The sequence below is a fragment of the Sebastes umbrosus genome, chromosome 23 (genome assembly GCF_015220745.1).
Source record: "Sebastes umbrosus isolate fSebUmb1 chromosome 23, fSebUmb1.pri, whole genome shotgun sequence".
NCBI lineage: Eukaryota > Metazoa > Chordata > Actinopteri > Perciformes > Sebastidae > Sebastes > Sebastes umbrosus.
The window spans coordinates 7850364-7875091 of NC_051291.1; the positions used below are offsets into that span (position 1 = coordinate 7850364).

General features: G+C 43.3%; 1 protein-coding gene across 2 annotated transcripts in view; it reads right to left on the reverse strand.

Moving 5' to 3' along the window:
- Positions 1-24728, reverse strand: part of celf2 (cugbp, Elav-like family member 2) — a 227166-nt gene that overhangs the window by 155696 nt on the left and 46742 nt on the right. The window contains exon 2 of one of the 2 annotated variants that reach the window (XM_037760415.1): positions 23232-23267. In XM_037760415.1, the coding sequence (XP_037616343.1) occupies positions 23232-23267 (36 nt within the window). Of the gene's footprint in view, positions 1-7772; positions 8018-23231; positions 23268-24728 lie in introns of those variants that run through there. The other variant, XM_037760414.1, reaches the window with a different exon arrangement.

Here is a 24728-nt window from a genome sequence, read left to right on the forward strand (position 1 = left end):
CAGGGGTGGGGTGAGGAAAAAAGAAAGAGACAAAGAGAGAGGACCAGGAATAGAGTAAATTAAAAAAAGAACACTGTAAACTATCATCTAGGCCCTCTCTATGCTTCCTACTCGCATTTTACCCAGAGGAGAGGATTGTGGGTAGCTGATGGCGCCGGCTTTTCACACGTGAATATTTAATGAAGGGCTCATGAATAATTCAGAAAAGCAAGCAGCTGCGTTTGAGCCTAAGTGGACATGTGAGGAGCTGAAACCAGACTGACCCCGACTGCTGCCGTTCATCCTCGCTGCTCAAACACATTTTGATCAGTGTATATTCTACGCTACACATATGTGTGTTTGCAGATGAATCACTTCCTAAATGAAAAGGATGACAGAGGCGTCCCAATCGAGTCGAGTCTCTCCACTACTTTCTTATTCTGTCAAGCGCAGAAGCCTCAGACTGAAAAACCAAACAAAAAACCAGAGATGGAGTGGATGAAAACTCTCCCACACCCCCCCACATCTCTTTCTAACACTCTCTCCATCACTCTCGCTGCCACTCACTGTTCAATCTTCAAAATCTCATTCCCATATTTTCTCCAGCGCTCCTCCATTTTCATGCTTTTCATCCGTCTCGTTCCCCCTGTCCTCCGTCTCTCTCCCTCTCATCTCGGTTTGCTGCTGGACTCTGGTTAGGACACTGTGTTCCAGTTAACATGAATTCCCAGCTCTACCTGTGGGGCTGCAGCCTCTAAATGCTCGCTGACCTGTTTTGCACACGAATCTGACACACAACACACAAACTCCAGCGCGCTGTGGTTGGACTGATGGATCAGCTCAGTGCTTGTTTATGTGGGTTTAAAATGTCTATTTGCATTGTTTGTGGTACAGAAATATGATTAAGTATGATGATATGATTACAGTAAAGGCCTATGGCACTGTCACTACATGTCTTAGCTAGGCATGCCATGTATTACTTCCAGGATAAGTGAGGCAACTCAGAAATGCAGAAAACACAGAAAATAGATAGAAACTGAAAGAATAGATAAGACCAGAGGTGGGGCCGAGTTATTGTTTTGCAAGTTTCAAGTCTTTGCACTTAAGTCCCAAGTCAAGAGGCAAGTCCTGAGTCCCAAACTTTGATTTTCGAGTCCTAAACAAGTCATTATCCGCTCCTCACCAAAATGCAGTGCATGTGAGTCTACGAGCCAATCATGAGCCAAGCACGGCCGCAGCTACGTTAGCACCACAGTAGCTGTTTGGCTAGAAAGGTGTTTTGATTCTGTCGAGTCTAACGTCTTGAAATTTGTGACTCGAGTCCAAGTCACAGAGTCTAGAGGGACACTTAGTGGTTTAAGGATATTTGATATGCTGATGAGACTTAATACTATGTCCTAATACTGCCATAAATATTGATTTAAAAAAGCTGTATGGGTTTTTTTTTGTCATTCCTTTTGGTTTCCTTGTTATTTCCATTTGGGATCAATATGTATTGAGTTTTGGCCACCAAGGTTCCCATCATCCTTTGGGTGAAGTATCATGCATCTAGCAGTTCTTATTCATCAACTGGACTAGTTTTGACACTTACAAAAAAGTTGTATCTGAAGTTGTAAGGCACAATTTTTGTACAAAAATGTATGAGTGGATTTATAAACATGATTTCGTTATGACTCTGAGAAGGAGGGGTGTGATATCTGACTTGTTGAAAGGGTTTAAACAACACCATCGTATGCATCTAACCCTAATGCACACATGTATACTTGCACACACCTACCTACACACACTGCTTTACAGGACACTCTGACCAAGTACAACACTGTCGAGCAAATACCTCCTGACCTGTTCACTGACCCTCACACACTAATGTCTGCACCGGTGGTCTCGACATGACTTAAAGTGTGTGTCTCTCTATGTCTCTCCCACACACACACCGACACACACACAAACACAGTGGATGTCCTCTGCCCCTGAAGAGGCCTCACGGCTATACGGTGCTGCTGTCTGCTAGTTTTAATGGTCTCTGTTAGACCGGACAGCGCTCAGCCTGCGCTGAAGGAACTGGAAACATAGCGCCGCTGTCGAGGGAAAACCTTGTAACTCTCAACAGGATGACTCTGCCCTGGTTTTGGTTTTTCGGTTCGAGCGCTGTGTTCTTTTGGGTTCCTCCTGTGGGAGTTTTAAGGATCTAATCAAGCTGAGTTTTTGTCAGGTTTTTTTTACAACCCTGCAGCAGACGCCGGAACGCTTTGAAGTGAGGTAAAGTTTCCGCTTTAGCCTAAAGCTCTACGTGATAGAATAACTTTTAAAGGGGCACTCCGCCCATTACAAGTGTTGTGGTTCAACTCCTCACAATGTAATAAAACAGTCAGCTTAAGGGGAGACACTACAGGTGAATAGGGTCACATTTTTAACTGATAAGCATCACCACGAAACTTCCCAGTTGATTACTTACATTAAGAAAATAATTCGTTTTCTGAAATGTTACGCCTAAATATGCAAATGAGGTATTACTTTTTTTACTTTTATCACTCCATAAATCTGAAAATACTGTCAACAGCCATAACAAAAATATATTTTCTCCATGTTTTTAGGAATAAAATGTTCTATAAATCAGGCTTTGAATGATATATGAACAAACCCCTCAGTAAAAACCTTCAGAATATAGATAGGAATGAAACTGGAAAGTTTGGTGGATGTAAGGGCTCCTGAAGTGAAGATTTCTGGGCCTTTAAAGATATGGAAAATGTCATACATTTTAAAGACACTACAGGTGAATAGAGTAAAAACAACAACTAATAGATATCAACATGAAACTTCCCCAGTTGATTACTGACATTAAGAAAATTCTTTTTTGTATTACAAGTTTTCTGAAATGTTCAGAGAAACTCTGATTACAACACACACAGAAGGAAATAGACTTCATCCTCTGCTCAGGTAGACATTACTCCTCTATTTTACATAGCAAATAGTCGTTTGCTGCTATATAGTAATTCTCTGGATATCGTATAGAGCACCTTTAATCTGAGAAGTAGAGGAACAAAAATCCTTAAAGGAGCATATACTACTTTGGGTTTATCTCACAACTTGAAACCCACTACATTTGGAGATGCAGGGTTTGAGGCTGAACTGAGTGCAAAAACCACACTTGTATAGAGCAGTCCAGAGCTACAAAGGGGGAGGACATGAATGCAGTTCTCCTGAATGGCACAGTAAACCCCCAAAGCTGCTCTAAGTTGTACACTGTGCAGTGATTTCTCCTCTCAATGCAAATGGAGGATGGAGGGATATTCTCCGGCCACTCAAAACACTGTACGCTCCACCTGCAGTGCACCGGAGCGCGCTCCAACTGTAATTGGCCATCGCATCGGTGACAGAGAGAGGCCCTCCATTCATCACTACATCCCCCACCCTCTTCTCCATTCGTCTCTCTCTCTCTCGGCACCTTCGTCGCACCAACTCCGACCGATCTCTCCCTCACTTTCCAGTTTCTCCCCTCCCTCCTCCACCTCTGTCCTCCTTCTCCTCCCTCCCTCCCTCCCTCTCTGCTCCTTTTCCTCATTAAAGTGGGACCCAGGCAGTAGCGGTCACTGCCTCTCATTTATTTTCATTTGAAACTGGTGCAGCTCCACTGATCCTCTGGGGCTGCAGGAGAGAGAGCAGGATGGTGTCATTCTGATAACAACTGACACACACACACACACACAGATGTACTGTACGTGCACACACTCACACACACACACTCAAAAGGGTACGTACACAATGGAAAGTCACCAATTGCAAATACACACACACACAAAAGGGCGGTGTAGACGCATCCGCCCGCAAATAGATGCACTTTCACACCCATTTCAATTCATTTCACGCACATATTCACACATTTCATGTACGTGCAAGCTGCCATGCTCTGTCCCCGCCCCCCTCCCCTTTCACATATGCACCCCCCCTCTTGATTGTGTGATTGTGCGAAGGTGATGATAGCGTGGTGCGAATCAGGGGCCGATAAACCTGCGCTCATTGTCACCTGGATGATTGCGAGTATCGATCGGCGCCTGGGCATATGGTGCACGTGTGCGTGAGTCAGTTTTCGCCGGCGCCCCCGCCCACCACCACCACCACCGTGCACGCCCCCCCCCCCCCCCCCCCCCACTTCCTGTACGTGTGTGTCCATGCATTGTATTAGAGTCGTGTCGGGAGCGGCCCTGCTTGACACTCTTTGATTGAAAAGGTGCTCGGCAGATTAAATCGTTGTAGCGGAGACGAGGTGCGCTCCCTTCGCCGAGGCAGCGTCGGCTGGTTTAGCAGATTCAAGAAGACCGGGGGGAGGTTAGGGAGGAAGGGGTGAGGGGGGGTAGCAGAGGCCGTTTAAACGCCCATTGCCCTGACCCATCTGGCTAAATGGCAGGGAGAGGCAGTGACTCTAAACCAACGGTCATATCTGTAATGGGAGACTAATATCCTCCACACCATTAGCTAGGCACACTGTCTGGGGTGAGGGAGGGGACGCTTGGTTTAACCGCCAGCAAAACCCAGAGGATGGGAAGGAAGAGAGAAGTGGAGGGGTGGACCATAAGAAGCATCTTTCAGCACATTGGTCTGAAGAGAAACAATGACTACGAAGCTACAACCTTTATAGGATACTCCCAAGTATTGCACTTTCATAAAGTTGGAGGACTCGCGAGAGACATAAAAAAAAAAGATTTGTGAAAATCGAAGCAGAAGATATCCTCTCTTTTATGAGTTTAGTCTCCAAAAACACTGCCTCCTGCACTTCTTTTGATGGCTTCTTTTTTGTCTCCCTGCCTGGTAAACACCACGTCTTTCAGTGTCTGCTGCACCCGCTGGTTTGCAGTGCAAGCAAAAGTATTTGCAGTTGCCGAGCCAAAGCCAAGATACTAGGAGTCACTTGAGTGTTTTTCTTTAGAGAGCTCCCTTCAGAGCCACATTATGCAACTGTTTTCATAGTCTGAGTAGAACTCAACTGATCTTGATGTGGAAGATCAATGAACTTCCACTTGCAGCTTTTAATTTGAAGGTGTTTGCATCCATATCACATGAACAGTTTAGGAGATGTAGCAACTTTTTGCAGAATGTTGAATATATTAAACAAATTTTCATAAGCAGAAGCTTGGTACTTTCCCTGGTGATGCCCTGCCCGGCCTGAACAGCTGCCATCTCTTGGACGTGTCAGGGACGGTGTATAGTTTCCACTTGTTATATGCATACAGTGTCTTTTCAAAATAAACTTCTGTGTTCACAGGAAAAGTAGAGTTTCCACTTGTTGTATGCATACAGTGTCTTTTCAAAATAAACTTCCAACATAGATTTCCTTAGTTTTTAGGTTTACTTGGTAAGGTTTAGCGGCCACTGACCAAATGGCGGTATTTGACGAGTTGAGAGTGAGAACAGGTTGATCTCACAGGACTTTTTGCCTCTAGTCTCTTCAGCAGTCACATGATAAGTTGGCTTGAGGTCAGTTGGTTGACTTGGACATTCAAGAATTTGACACAGTTTGGCCCTAAAGACTCCTTGATTGCCTCAAATTAAAGTCAGCATTTTAACCGTGTAGTCATTGTTTCATTTCATATCCAATGTGCCAGAGTGCAGACCCAAAACAATGACAATGTACTTAATATTTCTCTTCTGACTGCATTGTTTACTTCTGCTGTACTGAATACTTGTGCACAACAAAGGTATCCGTCCTCTGATGTACACTGCTACCTCAACTACAGTCACTCTACCGTCCTGCACACGGACTAAACTTGGGAAAATTTCCCCCGTGTTTCTCGCTCGGAGCAACTGCCTGATGCAGAAACCGTTCAAAGTCATATTTTTCATCGGGAAATTGCAAATGAAGTGCATGCCTCAAAAGCAGTTTCATTTGTCACCCAATGAAGCATTCACCGATTCCGTCAGTAAATTATGGTGCAATAAATTACTACCTGCAAACATCAATGAAATATGTTGACTCGTTGCAAAACAAGTCAACCTCAGCATGACTGTTTTTCATGATCAGGTGCGCAGCAGACGCTTGTCTCAATCTTTTATGCAACAGGAGGGGAGTTCAGACAAAATATCATCATCCATCATCGCTCTATTTGTGTATAAAACACACAAGAAATGAGACGGATCCGAGTGAATAAAATTAAATAAATAACAAAGACACATATTCAGGCTTTTGTTAGTTGGTTTGGAAAATGTCAAATCCTGCTTCGGTCGAGTTGCTGCCTTCCCATCTGGTTCTCCTCTTTAAATATCAACGCCATAAAACAAACACCAGTGACACAAATTTAAAGATCTTTACCGCCTTTGTAGGTGAATGCTCAATCAACGTCCTTTTAATCTGACAATTTTTCTGCCAAAAGCCTTCAAGATTTACACATTTCTAGTGTTTTAAAGCAACTGGAAAAAGGATCATGCAAACAACCATCTCCCGCGACCATTACGGGGCAATACTCTGGCGCCACTGGGCGTTGTCACCATGTTTTGCACCACACGTAATGTAAAGCAAGGAAGTCATCACGAGCATACAACGTTATGATGCGAAAGACAGAAGCCCTAGCTCTCTGATGCAAAAAGAATGAATGCGCTAGCTATTATGTTTTTATAGATAAATTTAAACAGAATCTTGCAAACAACGATCTCCTGCAGCCATTACAGGGCAGTACTCTGGCGCCACTGGGCGTTGTCACCACGATTTACACTGTATGAAACGAAACGTAAAGTAATGAAGCCATCTCGAGCGTACAACGTGATGACACGAGAGACAGATGCCTTAACTTTCTGCGGCAAAAAGAATGAATGCTCTAGCTATTATGGTTTTTATTTTACAACGATTTTAACAGGATCATGCAAACAACGACCTCCCGCAGCCGCCCACAGGAGGTCCGTTTTTACAGACATCACCTTGTGCCAACAAAGCCCCGCCCCCTCAAACTGGTGATGACAGGGGGGGGGGAAACACAAATACAGAAAGGTCTCGGGTGAATTAACCAGTATCTTCACAATTAGGCAGAAAATAGTATGCTTGGCAGTGTGTAGTACCCTTTCACTGCTAATAAGATTAAAAAAAAAAATTCCCGGGACTTTAAAACTCTTCAAAGTCAACACTGACACCACGAGATAGTACAACTTTGACACCAAGAAAAAAAAATATATAACTGATGCATATTCATGCATATGTGGGTGGAATAATACAAACAATGGAAAGTAGCTGAAGGGCAAACATAGCTCTATGATACATACTGTACATAAATAAAAATAACTTGAGATGCATCCATGATGTCAAAGGTGAATGACGACGAGCTGCTGTTGATGGTACCATATGTCAGTTGAATTCTACTTCCTCAGCCTTAACTCCAGGGCACAATGCTGCCAACACAGCAGGAGGAGGATCGAATAGAGAGGAAGACAGAACAGAAAAAAAAAGAAAAGGGGAAGTACAAGCGTCGGATGTTCCGCTCGACTGGGCAAACAGTAGCAGGAAAGCAGGGAGAAATCTCCCGCCATCGGACAACAACACAGAGCGCCAGGTAGGAGGCATTACAGTAAAACCTGTTATAGGAGCAACCATCCCAGATGTCAAATCCTCTCAAATGAAGGAATAAGCCAGCACCTGTACTTTGTTTACCCCCCCCCTGTATAAAAAAAATGCTCACATTGTTGATACAAAACCAACCATGCAACAGCGCCACACCTTAGATGGAACGATCCCCGAGAGGGATGCACGGCGCAGCATCTGGGTCAGAAAAATGGGTGACCACGTGTGTGTGTGTGTGTGTGTGTGTGTGTACCTCAGCAGCAGCTCGGCGCTCCCCGTGGATCCTGCGCTGGCGGCGGGAGGGGGGCAGCACACGCCGTCCACACACACTCTCCCCACAAAGCCGAGCTCGGACGAGTGCTCCAACATTGCAAACACAAAACGACTGCACCTTATCAGGCTGCAAGCTGCGCTCTTTTCCTCTTTTGTCCTCTTTTTTCTCTCTCTCTTCCTGTTTTCACTGTCTCTCGCCGTTGTTCCTCTCCGCTGTTGTTCCCTTTTCTCTCACACAGAAACAAGCGCCCCCCCCCTCACCCAACTCCCTCCCCACCTCCACTCTCTCCCTCTCTCTCTCTGGTAGAGCAGCAGAGCAGTGGAGACCCCGCTGGCTCGCCTCGCTGAAGTAATCCCCTGTGACAGCTCAGCTCATGTTGTTATGTTGCGGGCCTATTTGAGTCTAATACTACAGCTCTAGAACAGCCTAGCCCCGGTCCAGCTCTGGACCGCCTGCATGGCCGCCGGGCCTGGCCCAGTCCGGCGCAGAACCGTGCCAACAATGACCATTCCCATCGTCTCTGTGCGTTTGGTCACAGCTCAACGGGGCCCAGGCTTTAGACCAGAGTGGAAAATAAACCGACCTTAACTCAGCTTTCATGAAGTTTTTATGAGGTGAATAAAATAGTGTAACATCATAGTAAAGCTGTACTGGATGGATGGAGGCCAAGTTCAACATCAAGTCAAGCGTGCACTGAATTTTCATACTTTATTAAGAGAGGGTATAAATAAAACAAGCTATTGGTATATCATAATGCAATAGCTCCAGTCCTTAGCATTCTTCCCCCAACCAGTCCTGGGCCCCCTATCTCATTCACACACACAAACACAGATCTGATTTGTGCTACAGTAGATGTGGTATTTTCATTGACCTTTTATTTGCAGCTACATCAATGGCTGCACAGCTGAGATGATGTCATATTAATAAGCCATCACATGGAGCAAATGGTTGGACCATGCCTATAATAGAAGACTACATGAATCCTATCCCAGACATTCTCTAGAACAGTGGTATTCAAAGTCCAGGAACCCACAAGGGTCCTTGAGGGGACTCCAGAGGGTCCCAAGCAATAAGGGGAATAATTGATTTTCATTATAATTTCATCCATAATTAACACAATGACAGAATCAAGTACAATTTGGTCATGGGTTTCATGCTTTATGGTCTATTTGACTCTAAATGGGACCATAATTTACCAAATGAACATCATGCTGTATTGAAGAAGACTTGAAACTAGTGATTGAGACCATAAACTCATGTTTACAATGTTTACTGAGGTAATGAATCAAGTGAGAAGTAGGCTCATTTTCTCATGGACTTCTATACAATCAGACTTCTTTTAGCAACCAGAGGAGTCGCCCCCTGCTGGCTGTTAGAAAGAATGCAAGTTTAAGGCACTTCAGCATTGGCTTCGCTTTTCAGAACAGGAGGTTGCCCACTGGAATTACCGCCTCAATGGTTGTATGCCTCCGCTAACCAGTCAAGATGCTGTTTACAGCCATGTCTGTCCAAAATGTCATCACTTCATCATAACAGTTACCTTTCCCCTTTGACCACCAAAATTGAATCAGTTCATCATTAAGTCCAAGTGGACCTTTGTGCCATATTTGAAGAAATTCGCCCAAGGTGTTCCAGCATTAACAATAATTTACACTGTGGAATATATTGTAGGTGTCTGATGCACGTATTTGTACAAATTTCTTATATTTCTAATTTCTTATTATTTATTTATATTCCTCTACATATATTGTGGTATATATTGTAGTATCATGTACATAATTGTTAATTGTTACATACTCCTTTATTTCTATTTCCTTGCATTTCTGTGCTTTTATATAAGAGCAACTGTAATCTGGACAATCTCAATTTCCCCCCAGGGATATAAAAAGTATTTCTGATTCTGATTCTGAATGGGAAAGACGGACAACCCGAAAACATCACGCCTCCAGCCACGGCTATATTTGTTGAGTTCCCCACCAAGTTTTTCCAAATAAATATATATTTTATTCATGCTCATGCATTTTGATGAGCACCAACAGGTGAGATTGACATCCCAGCTGCCTGTACCTTCCCCTTCGTCCCACTCTATCTGGACCGATAAGCGTGTTTCGGCCGGACCGTCCTCGTCTCCGGAGAGGTCCAGCAGATCATGCCCAGGAAGAGGCAGCGCAGACAGGCATGTCTCGGTGAGTAGCCGTCCCGAAGGAGGCGCTGCCAGATCCTGCTCCATATACCTGGCACATCTCAGCCGTCTCCTCCCCATAGGAGGCCGGGGCTGAAGACACAGGCAGGGAGCTGCTGATTAAAAATTCATCTCTCTGTTTATTATGATTTATGCATGTTTCACTGAGCCAGGAACGAAAAAGAGAGGAGAGGAGAACAGCTTCATTAGTGCATATTGTGTGTGGGTACTATGTGTGTGTGTGTGTGTGTGTGTGTGTGGCTAGCTGGCAGGTGGGGGATAGTTAAAATTATGGATTGTACGTGAGCTTCATTAGAATGTTTGGCATACGGGGCAAAATCGTCTGTCTTCACAAAACACCTGCATTTCACTGAAAAACAACAACAATTGAAATCCTAAATTATCCGGCGTGCACGGGCCACCGCCATTAAAATGCAGCAGGCACTTTTGCTAACTTCTAACTTGATTACCCATTTCCGCCTCTGTTTGTTTACCATTCAGATCGGATCGGCCTCTCATTGCACTCTGTCTCAGCCAGGACTGATGGCAGGCGCGCGCTGACGACAAATATTGACACATGGCGAGCGTGTCCACAGAAAAAGTGGTGAATAAGAGCAGAGAGCGGGCCGCCGGCTCTCTCTGATATAATCATCTGATGCATTTCAGCTCAAACAGATGCCGCAGCCACTGATCATATGCCGCTGACTGTTTATTACAGTGAAAAGCTGGATGTAAAGAGCGTAATAATAATACGGAGCAAAAAAAAAAAAAAAAAAAAAGAGCGACGCTTTCAAATTAACATACACAATTAAGTTGTACAAATGTTCCAGTTTTTGCGGGCTGACAATGATGACTGATGATTTGTTATTTACACTGACAATAGCTCATATTTATGCAGATATTAAAGCTGCTCCAGGCAGTATTTTTGCATAAAAAAACACTTAGATTTTAAATTGGGGCTGCAATAGTCCCATTCAGGGTGCAGAAGTTAAACCCCTGTTCTTCTAATTAAAATCCCCGTGCCAGTTGCGTTATCAAGTTTACTGAAAAAAATAAAAACTGGTGTACTGCATGCATCAAAACACCCCTGCCTATTGTGTTCAATGCAAGCCCACAACCCCGTGGTGTTGGGCAACACGCCACTGTCCTAATTCCCATGCCGAGACGTCGTGATGGTCTTGTGAGTAATTCCAAGAAATGACACAGCAGAAAAGCCTCACTGTCACTCCCTGAATTGGCTCATATCTTCTAATGTACTTTGATTGTGTGTGTACTCCGTCCAGTGTGTCATATGACGTGATGCTGAGAGACACAGCCTGTGCGTTTTGCCCTTCAGACTTCTTCCCTCTCCCTCTCTCCGTCTCGCTAATCTCTGGAATGTCAGACGGGGCCGTAAACACGGGCGAGCTGCGTGCAGTTTCCTGACATCATCGTCCACGGTTTCTAAATGCTGACAGAAACTGCTGACAGGTGGACAGTTGCTCCCGTACTCCGAGGGTTCACTTTATTCCTCCTCCTGCAAATCTCAACTTGGACTAATGTGAATACATATTTACATGAGTAGAGTTTGACCGAAAAGTCTTAATAGAGTTCAGGTAAAAGACTTCTCCTTGTACAAGACGATTCTGAAAACATTTGAGGCGAGAAATAGGCATTAATGTAACATAATATTGATTCATATTTGATCTAGTTTGACCGTTCGGAGTTTGCGATTGATTGACAGCCGGCTCTCATAGACAGCAGCTGGACAGCAAACCTCAGATCAGCTCTTACTGCTTGTTTTCGTCCGGTCTGTGAACTCTTGCAGATGCCGTTAGGAGCACTGGAGGACACAGAGGCACATGATTTTTTTCCAGGTTACCTGTTTCATGTACTACTGTCACGATATAGCGACCGTTTTATAAAAAATAACTTTAGCTTTAAGGTTAGGCATTGACCTCAAGTAGTTAAGGTTAGGCATTGACCTCCAATGGTTAAGGTTAGGCATTGACCTCAAGTAGTTAAGGTTAGGCATTGACCTCTAATAGTTAAGGTTAGGTATTGACCTCTAATAGTTAAGGTTAGGCATTGACCTCTAATAGTTAAGGTTAGGTATTGACCTCTAATAGTTAAGGTTAGGCATTGACCTCTAATAGTTAAGGTTAGGTATTGACCTCTAATAGTTAAGGTTAGGCATTGACCTATAATAGTTAAGGTTAGGCATTGACCTCTAATAGTTGAGGTTAGGCATTGACCTCTAATAGCTGAGGTTAGGCATTGACCTCTAATAGTTAAGTTTAGGTATTGACCTCAAATAGTTAAGGTTAGGCATTGACCTCGAATAGTTAAGGTTAAGCATTGACCTCTAATAGTTAAGGTTAGGCATTAACCACGAATGGTTAAGGTTAGGCATTGACCTTGAAAAGTTAAGGTTAAGCATTGACCTCTAATAGTTAAGGTTAGGCATTGACCTCTAATAGTTAAGGTTAGGCATTGACCTCGAATGGTTAAGGTTAGGCATTGACCTTGAATAGTTAAAAATATTTTTTTCCAATATCGTGCAGCCGTACAGCAAATCCAGTTAAACATATAAAAACTGCAACAACTTAACTGCAAAAAATACCAAGCTTAATTTGTTTCAATGGGATCCTTCAGAATCGCTACTTCCACATACTTCCTTAAATGAGTTTCTTCTAACAAGGCGCTCTGTGAAGGCCTGTATCTGTCTCTATCTGCCTGCTGCTCTCAACCTGCCGTCTGCCCGTGCTCCGGTGTGACAGGGCTACTGTTGGAGGACATATGGCAGCGTCTGGGAGAGACATAAGCTAGGGGTTGCAGGGAGGGGCGACTGGTACCATCCAGAAGCTCCCTACGTGCAATATGCCACATTTAGCCTCGTTGAAATCCCACTTTTTACATTTTATAGGTTCCCCTCGCCTCGCTGCTGAGCTGTGACATCATGCCCGCTGAAGACGAGCATCTTGTTTTTGTCATTGACAGGAAACACACACTCCGGCGCTGACATCGCAGTAACTTGAGGCCACGACTCAAACCGAGCTGCCTCTGTCTCTTTTAAATTGTGTTTACAATTTAATGACCTATTTGTTGTTTCCGGCGAGCGGCTGCTCCTCTCTCTCTCTCTCTCTCTCTCTCTCTCTGTATCTCTCGCTCCCTAACACGCTCTGACAGCGAAAGGTCAATGCCCATTGGCTACATGGGGGGCACTGAGTGATGTAAAGGGGGGGTTGTCATGGTAACGTGCAGGGCTCGGCGAGGACGCAGGATGCTTTTCGGTGCCAAGCGCCGAGTCCGGGACTCCAAGCGGGGATCAAACGAGTCGAGAGCTCGACTCGCCGGGCGGAAGTGCGCCGGACTGGGGCCGCTTTAATCGACTGGCGGTTTACTGGCCTGGCAAATGGGAGGGGTGGGACCGGGCCAGTGGTGCCAGTGAAGCAGATCTGCATGTAAGAAACAGACAGAGGCCTAAAGACGGCCAGTTGTGAGCAGCTCTGTTGTGTCTGCATTCTGCTGAGCTTGGCTTCATATTAATAAAAGAGGGATTACCAAAGTCTGCAGGCTCCTCTTTGGCCCCTCGCCGAGAGCCAAGCGACGGTTCACTCCCTCCACCAGGCCGCCTCCCTCCCTGTCATCCTTCGCTCCCTTTTTTCTTCCTCTGCTCAGCATGCTGCTCACGTTCATCCCATTCAAAAAAAAAAAAAACACTCTCATCTGCCTTTCCTCCTGTCTGTCTCTGTTCCATTCCTCTCCACTCTCCCTCTAAGTACAGGAGGGAAAAAAAAAATGCACCAAAACACAGATAAATTATTTAGATTTTTTTCCCCAAAGAGAGAAGAGAAAAAAAAAAATGCTTGACTCTGCAGTTTGAAAGAAAAGAGGAAAAAGGCGGGAAGGAGGGAAGGAGGAGGGGGGGTGAGAAATAAAAATTGCATTAGATACAAGATTCCGCAATCAGCTCCGCGATATGAAGAATTAATCTTATCTTTCACCGGCACACACGGCCAAGTAGGAGAGCGCCTCCGAAGACTTCAAGATGACAACGGGACAAATTCTCCTTTCCATTACGCCGCCATTCAGCCATTGTGGCGGCCGACACCTGGCGATAAGCGGACGTATTGTTGCCGTTGACAATGTCATTATGGGACAGTAAACAAGCGGTGCGGCGGAGGGTCGGGATAAACCAGGCGGGGCCAGAAGGTCGCCAAGACAATCTGGAATGAAAGGATGCAAGACCCAGAGGGAGAGATAAGATTCCTCTTCTTCTTCTTCATCTCTGTTCCCTCTCTCTCTCTCAAAAGCCAAGGACGGGCATACGCTTAGAACAAAGCCCCGGCACTGCCGCGTAATCAACTCCTCTGTACTCCAACGGCAGCAACACAATCTTCCCTGGAGGTCATCCACGGGAAGAGGCTTACTGTAGGAGGCACGGCGGCTGCAGGATCATGGGCTATTAAGATGGGAAATAGGATGACATTCACCCGCGCCTCTTGCTCCCGTTTGCCTCCGCAAAACATTGTGTATATGTACAAACATGAACACCGTGCGGCTTTAAATGCTTTTCACCGGTTTGTTCAATCTGGGTCCAAGTCCCAAGTGTTCATAAGCAAACAACACGTCATCTGAAGTCACCACTTTCGCCATTTTAACACTTCGAAACAAAGAATTAACAGTGTTACAAAGCTGATATCAAGTCCTTACGATGCACAGGTATGATAATTAGATAATCAAGGTGTGCTGCTGTTGTATTCCCAACTCGTCAAATACCGACGAGTGGCCCTACACCTACATATCTAGCATGTTACATATCTGGAATGTGTCTACGAGACATCAGATATCCTCTCGGCGAGCGCCTTTGAGCAGCTCACACACGACGCTCGAGTGCCGATGTGCGAGCGGCGAGCCAACGCTGATTTGCCTCTGATCTGACGCTGAGGAGCTCCAAAAAACTGTTCAGAGCTAAAGTCATGCAGTGTGAACTAGGCATTAGAGCTCTAATACCACTTCCTGAAGGCCAGGGGGAGAACAACAACTCTCCAGGTGTGCTACCGTTTCTAAATCAAACGAGCTGCATCAGATCCATCATCAGATGTGACTTCACATCAGCCTCGACCCGACACTCTCGCTCACACACACTCACTCCCAGCAGGTTGGGTGAGCATGGAGGTGGCAGCAGTGGTCCTGTTCCATTTGCAGACATTAGCACAGGGAGATTAATTTGTCCCTTTCCATTAGGTGGGAAAGCAGCCGTCATGGCTGCTCAATTATCCCTTAACAAAAAGAAAAAATGCACAAACAAACGGGAGCATCCAAATAATAAGCGCTGTAGAAGTGTGTGTGTGTGTGTGTGTTGCATCATAAGGATGCATACGTGAGTGTCTGGGGTCAGGTGTGGCTGTGTTTTCCACCAGCGGCTGATGGCTCATTAATGGAGAAATGTGCATTTTTTTTTTCTCTACGTCTAATATTCGGCACCGAAAATAGAGCGAACGAGATGACGTGAGAGGGGGAAAGAGAGGGGTAGAAAGAGAGAAGGAGGGATGAGGAGAGAAAGAGAGATAGACGTTGCTGTTGTTGTGTTTAGACTTCCCGTCTTCCTGCCGCTCTCTCCTCTTTTGTGAAGATTTCGACTTCATTAGAATTATAATGAACATCAGCGAGGCTCGCTGAAATATTTTTGGCTCCTTGAGAATGAATGAATACACAAGCAAATCAATTCAAATCTGCCCATTATGCCTGTTTTCTGGGTCGTATGAAACATGCATAATGTGCCACACTATAGGCACACGGCGCTGTATGTTGCCGTGATAATGAGCTAAAATTAGAGGATCATTTGTCATCATTCCCGACATTGTTACATATTGTAAAATCAATTTCATATCCGCGACGACATCGACGGGCTCATGACGGCGTATTGACTGACTGAGAGACACATCAGAGCATTATGGCGGTGATGTTAACACTACGGCGGAGTCATGAGGAATGCTGGTACGTTTAGTGTGTGTGTGTGCGTGTGCGTGTGTGTGTGTGTGTGTGTTTGGCTGTCGTGCTCCGCCGGTGTGATGATGTTGCTGTGTAGTGAGACTCGCTAATTGGCTCACCTGTCTCTCAGCCATCTGGAGCCTCTCAAAAAAGAGGAGAAAAAAAACGAAAAATGTCACACCGAGTTCCCCCAACAGCACACACTCACTAACACACACTCTCACACACACACACACACACAGAGGCGTGCATATGCGCCTAAATACAGAAAAAGACAAATGTGGAAATGTGCAAACGAGCAAATGTAAATGAAACAGAGAAGCCAGAGCAAATCTAAAGATATTTCCCCGTGTCACACACTTTGTTATTTCGCTTGCGGACGTGATTTAAGAAGCAAAAACAACCCGTGTGCTTCTTTATTCAGAGTGGTATGGTAATCATGTGAACACTTCAAAATTAATAATGATTAATTACGGCAACGGTGAGGTTTTGTGCCGGGGTAGAAGTCGGTAGTACGAGCGAGCAGTCAGGGCAGAAAAAGAGCGAATGTACAATAATAACAAATGTTATAAATAAATATTGTTATTGTTTTAGGAAAGCGCTGGAATGTGAAGAAGACACACCCACGACTTCAGCTTCCCCCCACCTCGAGAGCATCAGCTGGAAGAAGAAACACTCCACTATCCCAGAACACCCTGGGGCATGCCGCCGCTCTCAGTATGTGTGTGTTTGTGTGTGTGTCATACCAGCAGTGTTTCAGGAGGATGGAAGATGTGACAAAGTGTGTATGTGTGTGTTTGTGGATTGATTTACATGTCAACAGAACAAAGAGGTCAGGATGTGTCGCTGATAACCACGGTAACCTCTGGCAACGCCGCCATCTTGGGAGCAAAAACTTAGCTTATATAATAGCATCATTATAAGTCATTATATATATACAAAAATATATCATCAGCGTATGAATAAATAATAACATTAAGTGCGATAATGAATAAATAATAAAGATGACAAATGGCATGAAGATAAATAATTAAATAAAAAAAACGTATTATGATTGATGCTGTTATCATTTAATAATAACCTATAATAAAATACTTTTAAAATTATTTTTTTAAATAAAAAATTAAATATTAGATTTAATAATATAAAAATAATTAAATATATTATATATGAATAATAAAAATTAAATAAAACTGAAAAAATAATAAAATGATATAAGTATATTTAATAACATAAATAATGAATTAACAATATAATAAATTATTATTATTATTATTATTATAAGCATTATTTTGATTAATGTTATCATTTAATAATAACTAATAATAAAATATTTCAAAAAATGTGAAAAAAGATTATACATAAATAATAAAAATAAAATAGTTAAATAAAACAACAAAAATATAATATATCATAATTAATAACATAAATATTTTTTTTATATAATATATTAAATATATGAATAATACAAATAAAATAATCAAATAACAGAAATATATATATAAAATAATATAATTATATTTAATAACATAAAGTATGCATTAATTATTATTATTATTATACATAAAAATAAAAAACATTTACAAGAATAAATAATGTTTATTTATTATCCATAAACAGTTATCATTATCATTATATTTATTGGTGTTATGGCAGGACCTACAACAGCAGTAATAAAGGATCTGAGGTTAGAGAACAGTAGTGTGTGTGTGTTAGTGTGTGTGTGTGTGTGAGTAATAGTTTTTATTCTCTCAGTACCCAATGTGTTCCAGGTCAATGGTCTGAATCTCACACAAAGAAGTGAGTCCCTCTCCAGCCACTGTATGTTCACCTGCCACCCTGTGTGTGTGTGTGTGTGTGAGTGTGTGTGTGTATGTATGTATGTGTGTGGCATGTCCACAAATTGAACCTGTGTCACTCAGAGAGAGAAAACGTTCCTGAGAGAGAAAAGACAGATTGAGAAGAAGTGAAGGAAGAAAAGATGTCTAAACGCCCGTCCAGCTCTCTGCAGACGTCCCCCCTCCTCCTCCTCCTCCTCTGCCCCTCCTCGTCATTAGCAGCTCTTCATAATTCATGTGTTTAGATGAAAAATGGATGAACAGCGAGCATGACACCAGCACGGCCTCCCACAATTAAAAACCCAGTGAGAATTTCAATCCCTCTTTTCCCTGCTGCGGCAGTCGGAGTGCACAGAAAGACACGGAGGGTGTGTGTGTGGCGGTTTGAATCCAGGTGGGGAAACGATGATTCACCAAAATCACAACAACTACATATCCTCACTTACCTCTAGTGGTGTCTAGCCATGCATATAGCTCAGAAATCCCAATTTTGTGAAAAGCTTTGATTTGCGGTTTGTGGTGTACTTCAGCCATAAACATGTGCAAGTAATGATGAGTTAGAAATGAATGTTTTAGACGATGTGTAACAAAATAATCTCAACTGAAATCTCAGTGTTCATCTTCATCACCTGACCAACAGCCACACTTTGATCACATGATGACACAAGTAAGTTGAAAGCCATAGAAATGGTAGTACGTGGACCTTGAGTTGATATTATTTTGACACACGTTCTGACCCCAAAGGTCAAGAATAAACATCCATGCTCAAGTTTTCAATATCTTAAAACCTGTGCAATTAAAACCGGTAAAATCTGCAATGCTAGATACCACTAAAGGCAAGTGATTAAATATGTTTAAATGCCGTTGAGCAAGGCACCAAACTCTTAACGTGCTGCACTGGAGCTATGTGTTTACACTATATGAAGGTTGGGAACCACTGGTCTAGTGTTAAAAATGTGAACAAAAATCAATGAATCATAATATCGAATTGCAATACTTGTAGAATCACAATACTTAAAAAATAGCCATACATATCAAATCATCACCCAAGTATTGTCAAAGTCGAATCGGGAGAAAAGGATATCGTCCCAACTCTAATGAATGTACAGCAGGCTGCTGTTCGGGGAGAAAGAGGCGAGGAAGAAGAAGAAGACGAGAGATTTTGGAGGGTTTTCGTCCTCTTTTCTTCATCGAGACAAAGACGGTCTGATTTTCAGGCCTGTGAGATCATCACACTGTGTTTGAATGAAAATCTGCGTCCTTCTCCTGACTGGCAGAACGCATGACTCATCATGTTTTCATATAAGTTCTAGCGCCAAACGAGCAAATTCCTCCTCGCTTGTCAAATGACGGCGCATTTTTTGCCAGTTATGCTGACTGTGAGCGTTTCCAGAAAAGCGCGTCCTCCAGACTTGCAGCTCTCATCGGACGTTTTTCCTCACTGGGGGATAAATTAGAGCTCAGGAAGGAGCCTTTAACACTGATAACTGTCAGTGGCGAGGAGAGAGAAGACTCCAGCCAGTGTCTTCCTGACTGCAAGCGAGCCTGTTTCGCCCTCTCATAAATATTCAGATGTGGGAACACTGGAGGGGGGAGGCGGGGCCAGAAAGCGGCGCACTGAGCAGCCGCTGTGGCGAGGGACCGCCGTTGTCATGTGGCAACCGGGGAGGCAATAACGGACGCAGCGTACCGGGACGCCACATTGTGTGAATCCCTGTAATTATAGTCTCTTCTGTCTGTGTGTGTCTGGGCTGGCTCTGTAAACAGGAAGTGTGTGTGTGTGCATCTGTGCGTCTCGCACACACCTGCAGCCCTCGCGCCAAAGAGGAACTTGAGGCCTTTAGAGAGCTGTTGTATCTGTTCCACTCGTGAGCTGATGCTATTCATACGCTAATCAACGCTTGTTTACGCCGATTTGTGTATTTTTTTTTCTTTTTTGAGGGGCGGTGCGCGCGCGTGCGTCGCTCGTGCGCCCGTCCTCCCCGTCTCAGGAGGTCATGTCAGAGCCAATAGTGGGTTTGCGGCTCATAATGACCGATGCTGAAAGGCATCCGCGGAGCCACGCTCGCTAATTATCAGCTGTGTGCCTTCAAAGAACATTATCAGCACAAAGACCTGCAATTATACACGCACACACTCCAAATACACACTCCCGCACACCCTTTATCACCCCTGTTTCCGCCATCAACTCTTTCTCCTCCCAAACTGTCTTCTTTGCTCTTGATTGCTGTTGTGCTCTTTTTTTAAACTCCATTTTGTCCTCCTTTTCTCTGCGCCCTACGACTCCCACGACTCTCTTTTCCTCCATGCCTACTCCATCTTCCCAGCCTGTTTTCATTTCCTGTCCTCCGTTTATCCATCCCCATCCTCTAAATTCCTCCTATCCTCTCTTTCAGCTCCCTCGTTTCCACTTTTCCTATCTCTTCCTCCCCACCCTCCTCCTCCTCCTCCTCTTCCTCCTCCTCCTCCTCCACCCAGCTCCTCTTCCTCCTCCTGGCCCAAAACAGACACTTAAATAACGAGCCGGGTGTCAGTCAAACCGCCAGAGAGCTTCATTAGAGGAGGAGAGAGCACAGGATCAAATTATACGCCCAGTTCTCTTTTGTGTGATTGTGTGTGTGTGTGTGTGTGTTTGCAGGGGATTGTGGGGGGTCGGCGGCGGCGGCAGTGATGGTGGTGGTGGTGGTGATAGTGATGAAGGCAGAGAGGAAGTAAACACACACTCCAGAATGACGCAGCTGTGTGGCGGATTAGTGTTTATGTGTGTGTGTGTGGGAGCTGATGCGCCAGTCACAGCCTCGCCTGTTTTCTCCAATCAGAGAGAAAAACAAAAGCAAACTATTCTGCCTAATTATTCACAGCCACAGTCATCGTCTCTTTCTTTTCTCCTGCCGTGTTTTTGCTTCTTCTCCGCCGGCGTCTCGTTCTGCGCCGGATCTTGTTTTTTGATCTCGGTTGATTTCACCTGCTGCGTTCGCCGGTGAATACCATCAGGTGCAGCTTTAGTCTCATTCTTTATAAGGGACTTTATTATATTACTAAAACAAAAATCAATATCGTTCAGTTGTGTTATGAGACAATGATGCAGCATTATAGCACAACAATTCATCCGTTTCCTTCCTGCACTGCCAAAGAACCGACTGCTCATTTAGAGGTTAAATTGATAATAATGATAATAAATAAAAGGTTAAATCTTTAGAGCTGCTGAGTTATTTAAAGGACCACATCAGTGTTCGGGCCAGATTCAGCCCATTAAAATCACATATTCTTTACATTACTGCTGGGTGTTTTCAAAATATACAGAGCGTTTTCATACTATTAGCCATTAGATTCAGTTCATTTCATTGCAGAATGGAAATCAGCTTGCAGAGGCTTTAAACTGGCTCGACATAGACATAATAGACAATAGACAATTTGCTCTACACAACATGTTTCTGTATTGTCTCGAGAAGGAAGACAAGCTTGCAGAGCTCCAGACTCGAGACCACCTCCTCCATCGGACACTTTCAGGTCCTGAGTTTGGAGAAGTAAGTGACGATATCATCAGTATACGATAGCATACGTCCATTAGTTTGAATAAGCCACACGTACTCCACGATAACGCCGAGGTAAACAATACAACCTTAACATTTCGGCATTGGTAACGTGGCGTTAAGCAGCAGATGACTTGTACTAGCCTTATGAGTTTGCTAACGTTATTATTTACGTAAAGTTATTTGCTGCTTAACGTTATGTTACCTAACTTTATAAGTTACAGTTCTATTGAAATATGAAGGTTGCATTGTTTATCTTGGTGTCATTGGTGGATGTTGTGTGGCATGGGTGTGATACAATGTATGAAATATACGCTCAGTAGGCTACTTTATTTATTAACGTTATGCTAATGTTGTTAGCAATCTAATGTTAACGTTAGCACAACAAGAACAGGGAAAAATATGCAAAAAAGCTTAATGCAATCAGTTAACGAACATTAGCATAGCTAGCTAACATTAGTTAACGTTAGCAAACACATAGGTTAGTACAAGTTATTTGCTTTTCAACGTTACGTTACCTAACTTTAGAAGTTAAGTTATATCGCTTACGGTTATATTGTGTACCTTGGTGTTATTGTTGGAGGTCATGTGGCAATATAATAAAGTGGCATGTAAACGTTATAGATTGATAAGGAAGTGCGATAAATGCACAACGTTTTCCACCTTAACATAAATGATAACGCGTGATTTTCACCATGGATCCCAGAGCTGTAGGTGCCAGAGCCTTGAGCTATGCACTCTACTCTCCAATTCGGGAGTGTCCTTAATGCAAAAGCAAAGATATATTCCAAACTCACAACTAACGTATTATTTGGTACAATATCTGAGGCATCATGAACTCACTGTTGTGTATTTGTCCTCTGAAGTAGATGCAATTTCACAGGCATACAACACATCATTCAAAAGAATACCTGAATAAAATAGAATCTACTCATCTCAACGACTACTCAGAGAAGTGCCTGCACACAAATAATCTACTCCGCTACAGCAGGAGAAAGCATTGTCACTCAATATCACTTCTAGTGTTGAAAAAGCAAAATATTCCCATCTTGTTCTTATGTGAAGTATTTAAAGGGTCAGTTCACCCAATAACAGCAACAACCAAACAAATAATAATGGTTAACGACCGTACTTACAGCCACCGCAGCTGAGGCATTATGGATCCTATAAATGTTTATGAGACGTTTATTATTATTAGGTCCTTTGGTAGATAACCAGTCATTAACACTTGCACTTGTAGTTCACACTAATGTACTATTTAACGAGTGTTGCAACAGTAAGCATTATCTGTGATTATAATCCAGGTCATAAAGCATTATAGGTGCAATATAATGGGTGTTCGTATGATGTTAAATGGTTCGAACAAGTGAAAAAGTGCTACAACGCTCTGCTATCCCTCTCCATGTTGGGAGAAATGGGGTAGCATTGATGGTTTTCAGGGCAGGATATTCATCCTTTTCCTGTTAACTCTGCCTCAGATGAGAAATAGGTACTGCTATTTTAAGATCGGCCCTTATTTAAACCTTCTTCTCCCCTCCCCTCGCTTGATCTGTCGCTCTGTCGCCGAAGGGTTTAGTTTAATGACCCTCCTCGGCCGTAGATCTGAGCCGCGTCACATCTCTCCGTTCCAATTTCCCTTTTCTCTCTCCCTTTATTTCCCCCTCTCCCTCTCTCTCTCTACCCACCACCTAAACTCATCTTCCTCCCGTGCATCCACTTTGCCGCCAACCCCAACAACATCGCCAACACTATTCCAGTGTTGAAGGTAAAATGCTTGTTGATGTAGTCAGTGTTTGGCCTGAAGCCTGGAGGTACGCTGTGTCCCTTATTGAGGACGAGGTCGAATAGAAGAGGAGCGAAGGGTTAAAGTGAAAAAGATAGATAAAGAATAAAAGATGTAGAACAGTACCTTTGTATCGGCCCAGAGAGGTCGCTGGCGTCCTGCCTGCAAGACAAGAAGAAAACGATTTACTAAAACATGAAAAGTATAAACTAATGTTAAAAACGACTTAACATAAGTAACAAAAAGTAATCAAATCATTCAGTCATATTCAGTGTTAACAAAGGTAAGCATCTCATTCCCGCTAACCTTTAAGGCCTTTACACACCAGGGGCATGGTGAATAAACAACACGAAAATGCGAAAAACTCGCTTGCTAATATTTTATGTCTAAAACTTTTATTGTGAAAGGTAAGAAAGGAAGAAGTGGATCTGGTATGCGCTGCTTTTGTCAAGGTTAAAAGGAGTAATAAAGATTGCCGTCCTGGTTCGGACTACAGAGCCTCTGTGTTGTGTTTCATAAATATAGGCGCATCTCAACCCGTTCTGCCCAACGTGATCGGTTGATGCTTTTATTTATGGTGCAAAAGCTCAGAAAAACACTTTTTCACCAGGTAATATTAACGTTCCGTGTGAAAGTATTCATGACAAAAACAACAATCAGAAAAAAAATAATGACGTGCGAATTTATTGCACGAAAAAACGCTGCCAGTTTTTAAAGGCCTTTATTATATCACTTTACGCTGATGATATTCTGCTATTAGTATGGTCACCGGTAAGAAATCTCCTCCATGCTGGAAGTGACAAATCGACACAAATAGTCTCCCAAATGGCAGCGACTGACTATTTGGTTTATAGAAATATTTTTTTGTGATCAAATTTGTATTGCTTTTACATTATTTAAACACAAACACTGCAGCAAGATGATAAAACAAAGCCATATATAATGTAACATTAATTGTATCTCCCCAGTTGCATTCAGATGTCAGTAGCTACAGTACAGCTATGGTGACAAAACTCTTCACAAACTGCTTCCACTAAAACTTTTCCCAGATTACGATTGCATCATTTGTACACAATGCCCCCGTTGACTGCTGCCTGTTTCCAAACCGAATCTACGGCACTACAGAGGAGCTTTTTTAATTTTAGTTAAGCTTCTTTTGAACAGTGGAAATAAAAACAGTTGGGCGCCGATGAAGGCAGCGTTTTCTGGAAATATGATACAAATCACAAGATACTGGCACAACAAAACACACACACACACATACTGAGCCATCTAAATAGTAAATTGGTCTAGTCTGTCCTTGGGAACAGTAGAGAAACTTGTTCGTTCCACTGGGTTTTCTCTATAATTCCCTTCTGTTTCCTCTTTCTCTCTTCTTCCCTTTTTGTTTTATCCCTCCCTCCAATCCTCTGTTCCTCTTCCACTGCATGTAAATAAATTGGTCCCCAGGCCCCACCACTACACTAGACTAGTGTGTGTGTGTGTGTGCGCCAGCATTACACTCAATGCTACACAAACACACAACCCTCCAGAGCTCTGAATTGCACCGAATTAGTCCAGGTTTTATGTCACAGAGGTAAATAAAATAATAATGAATTAACAATGCCGTCATTAATAACCAGT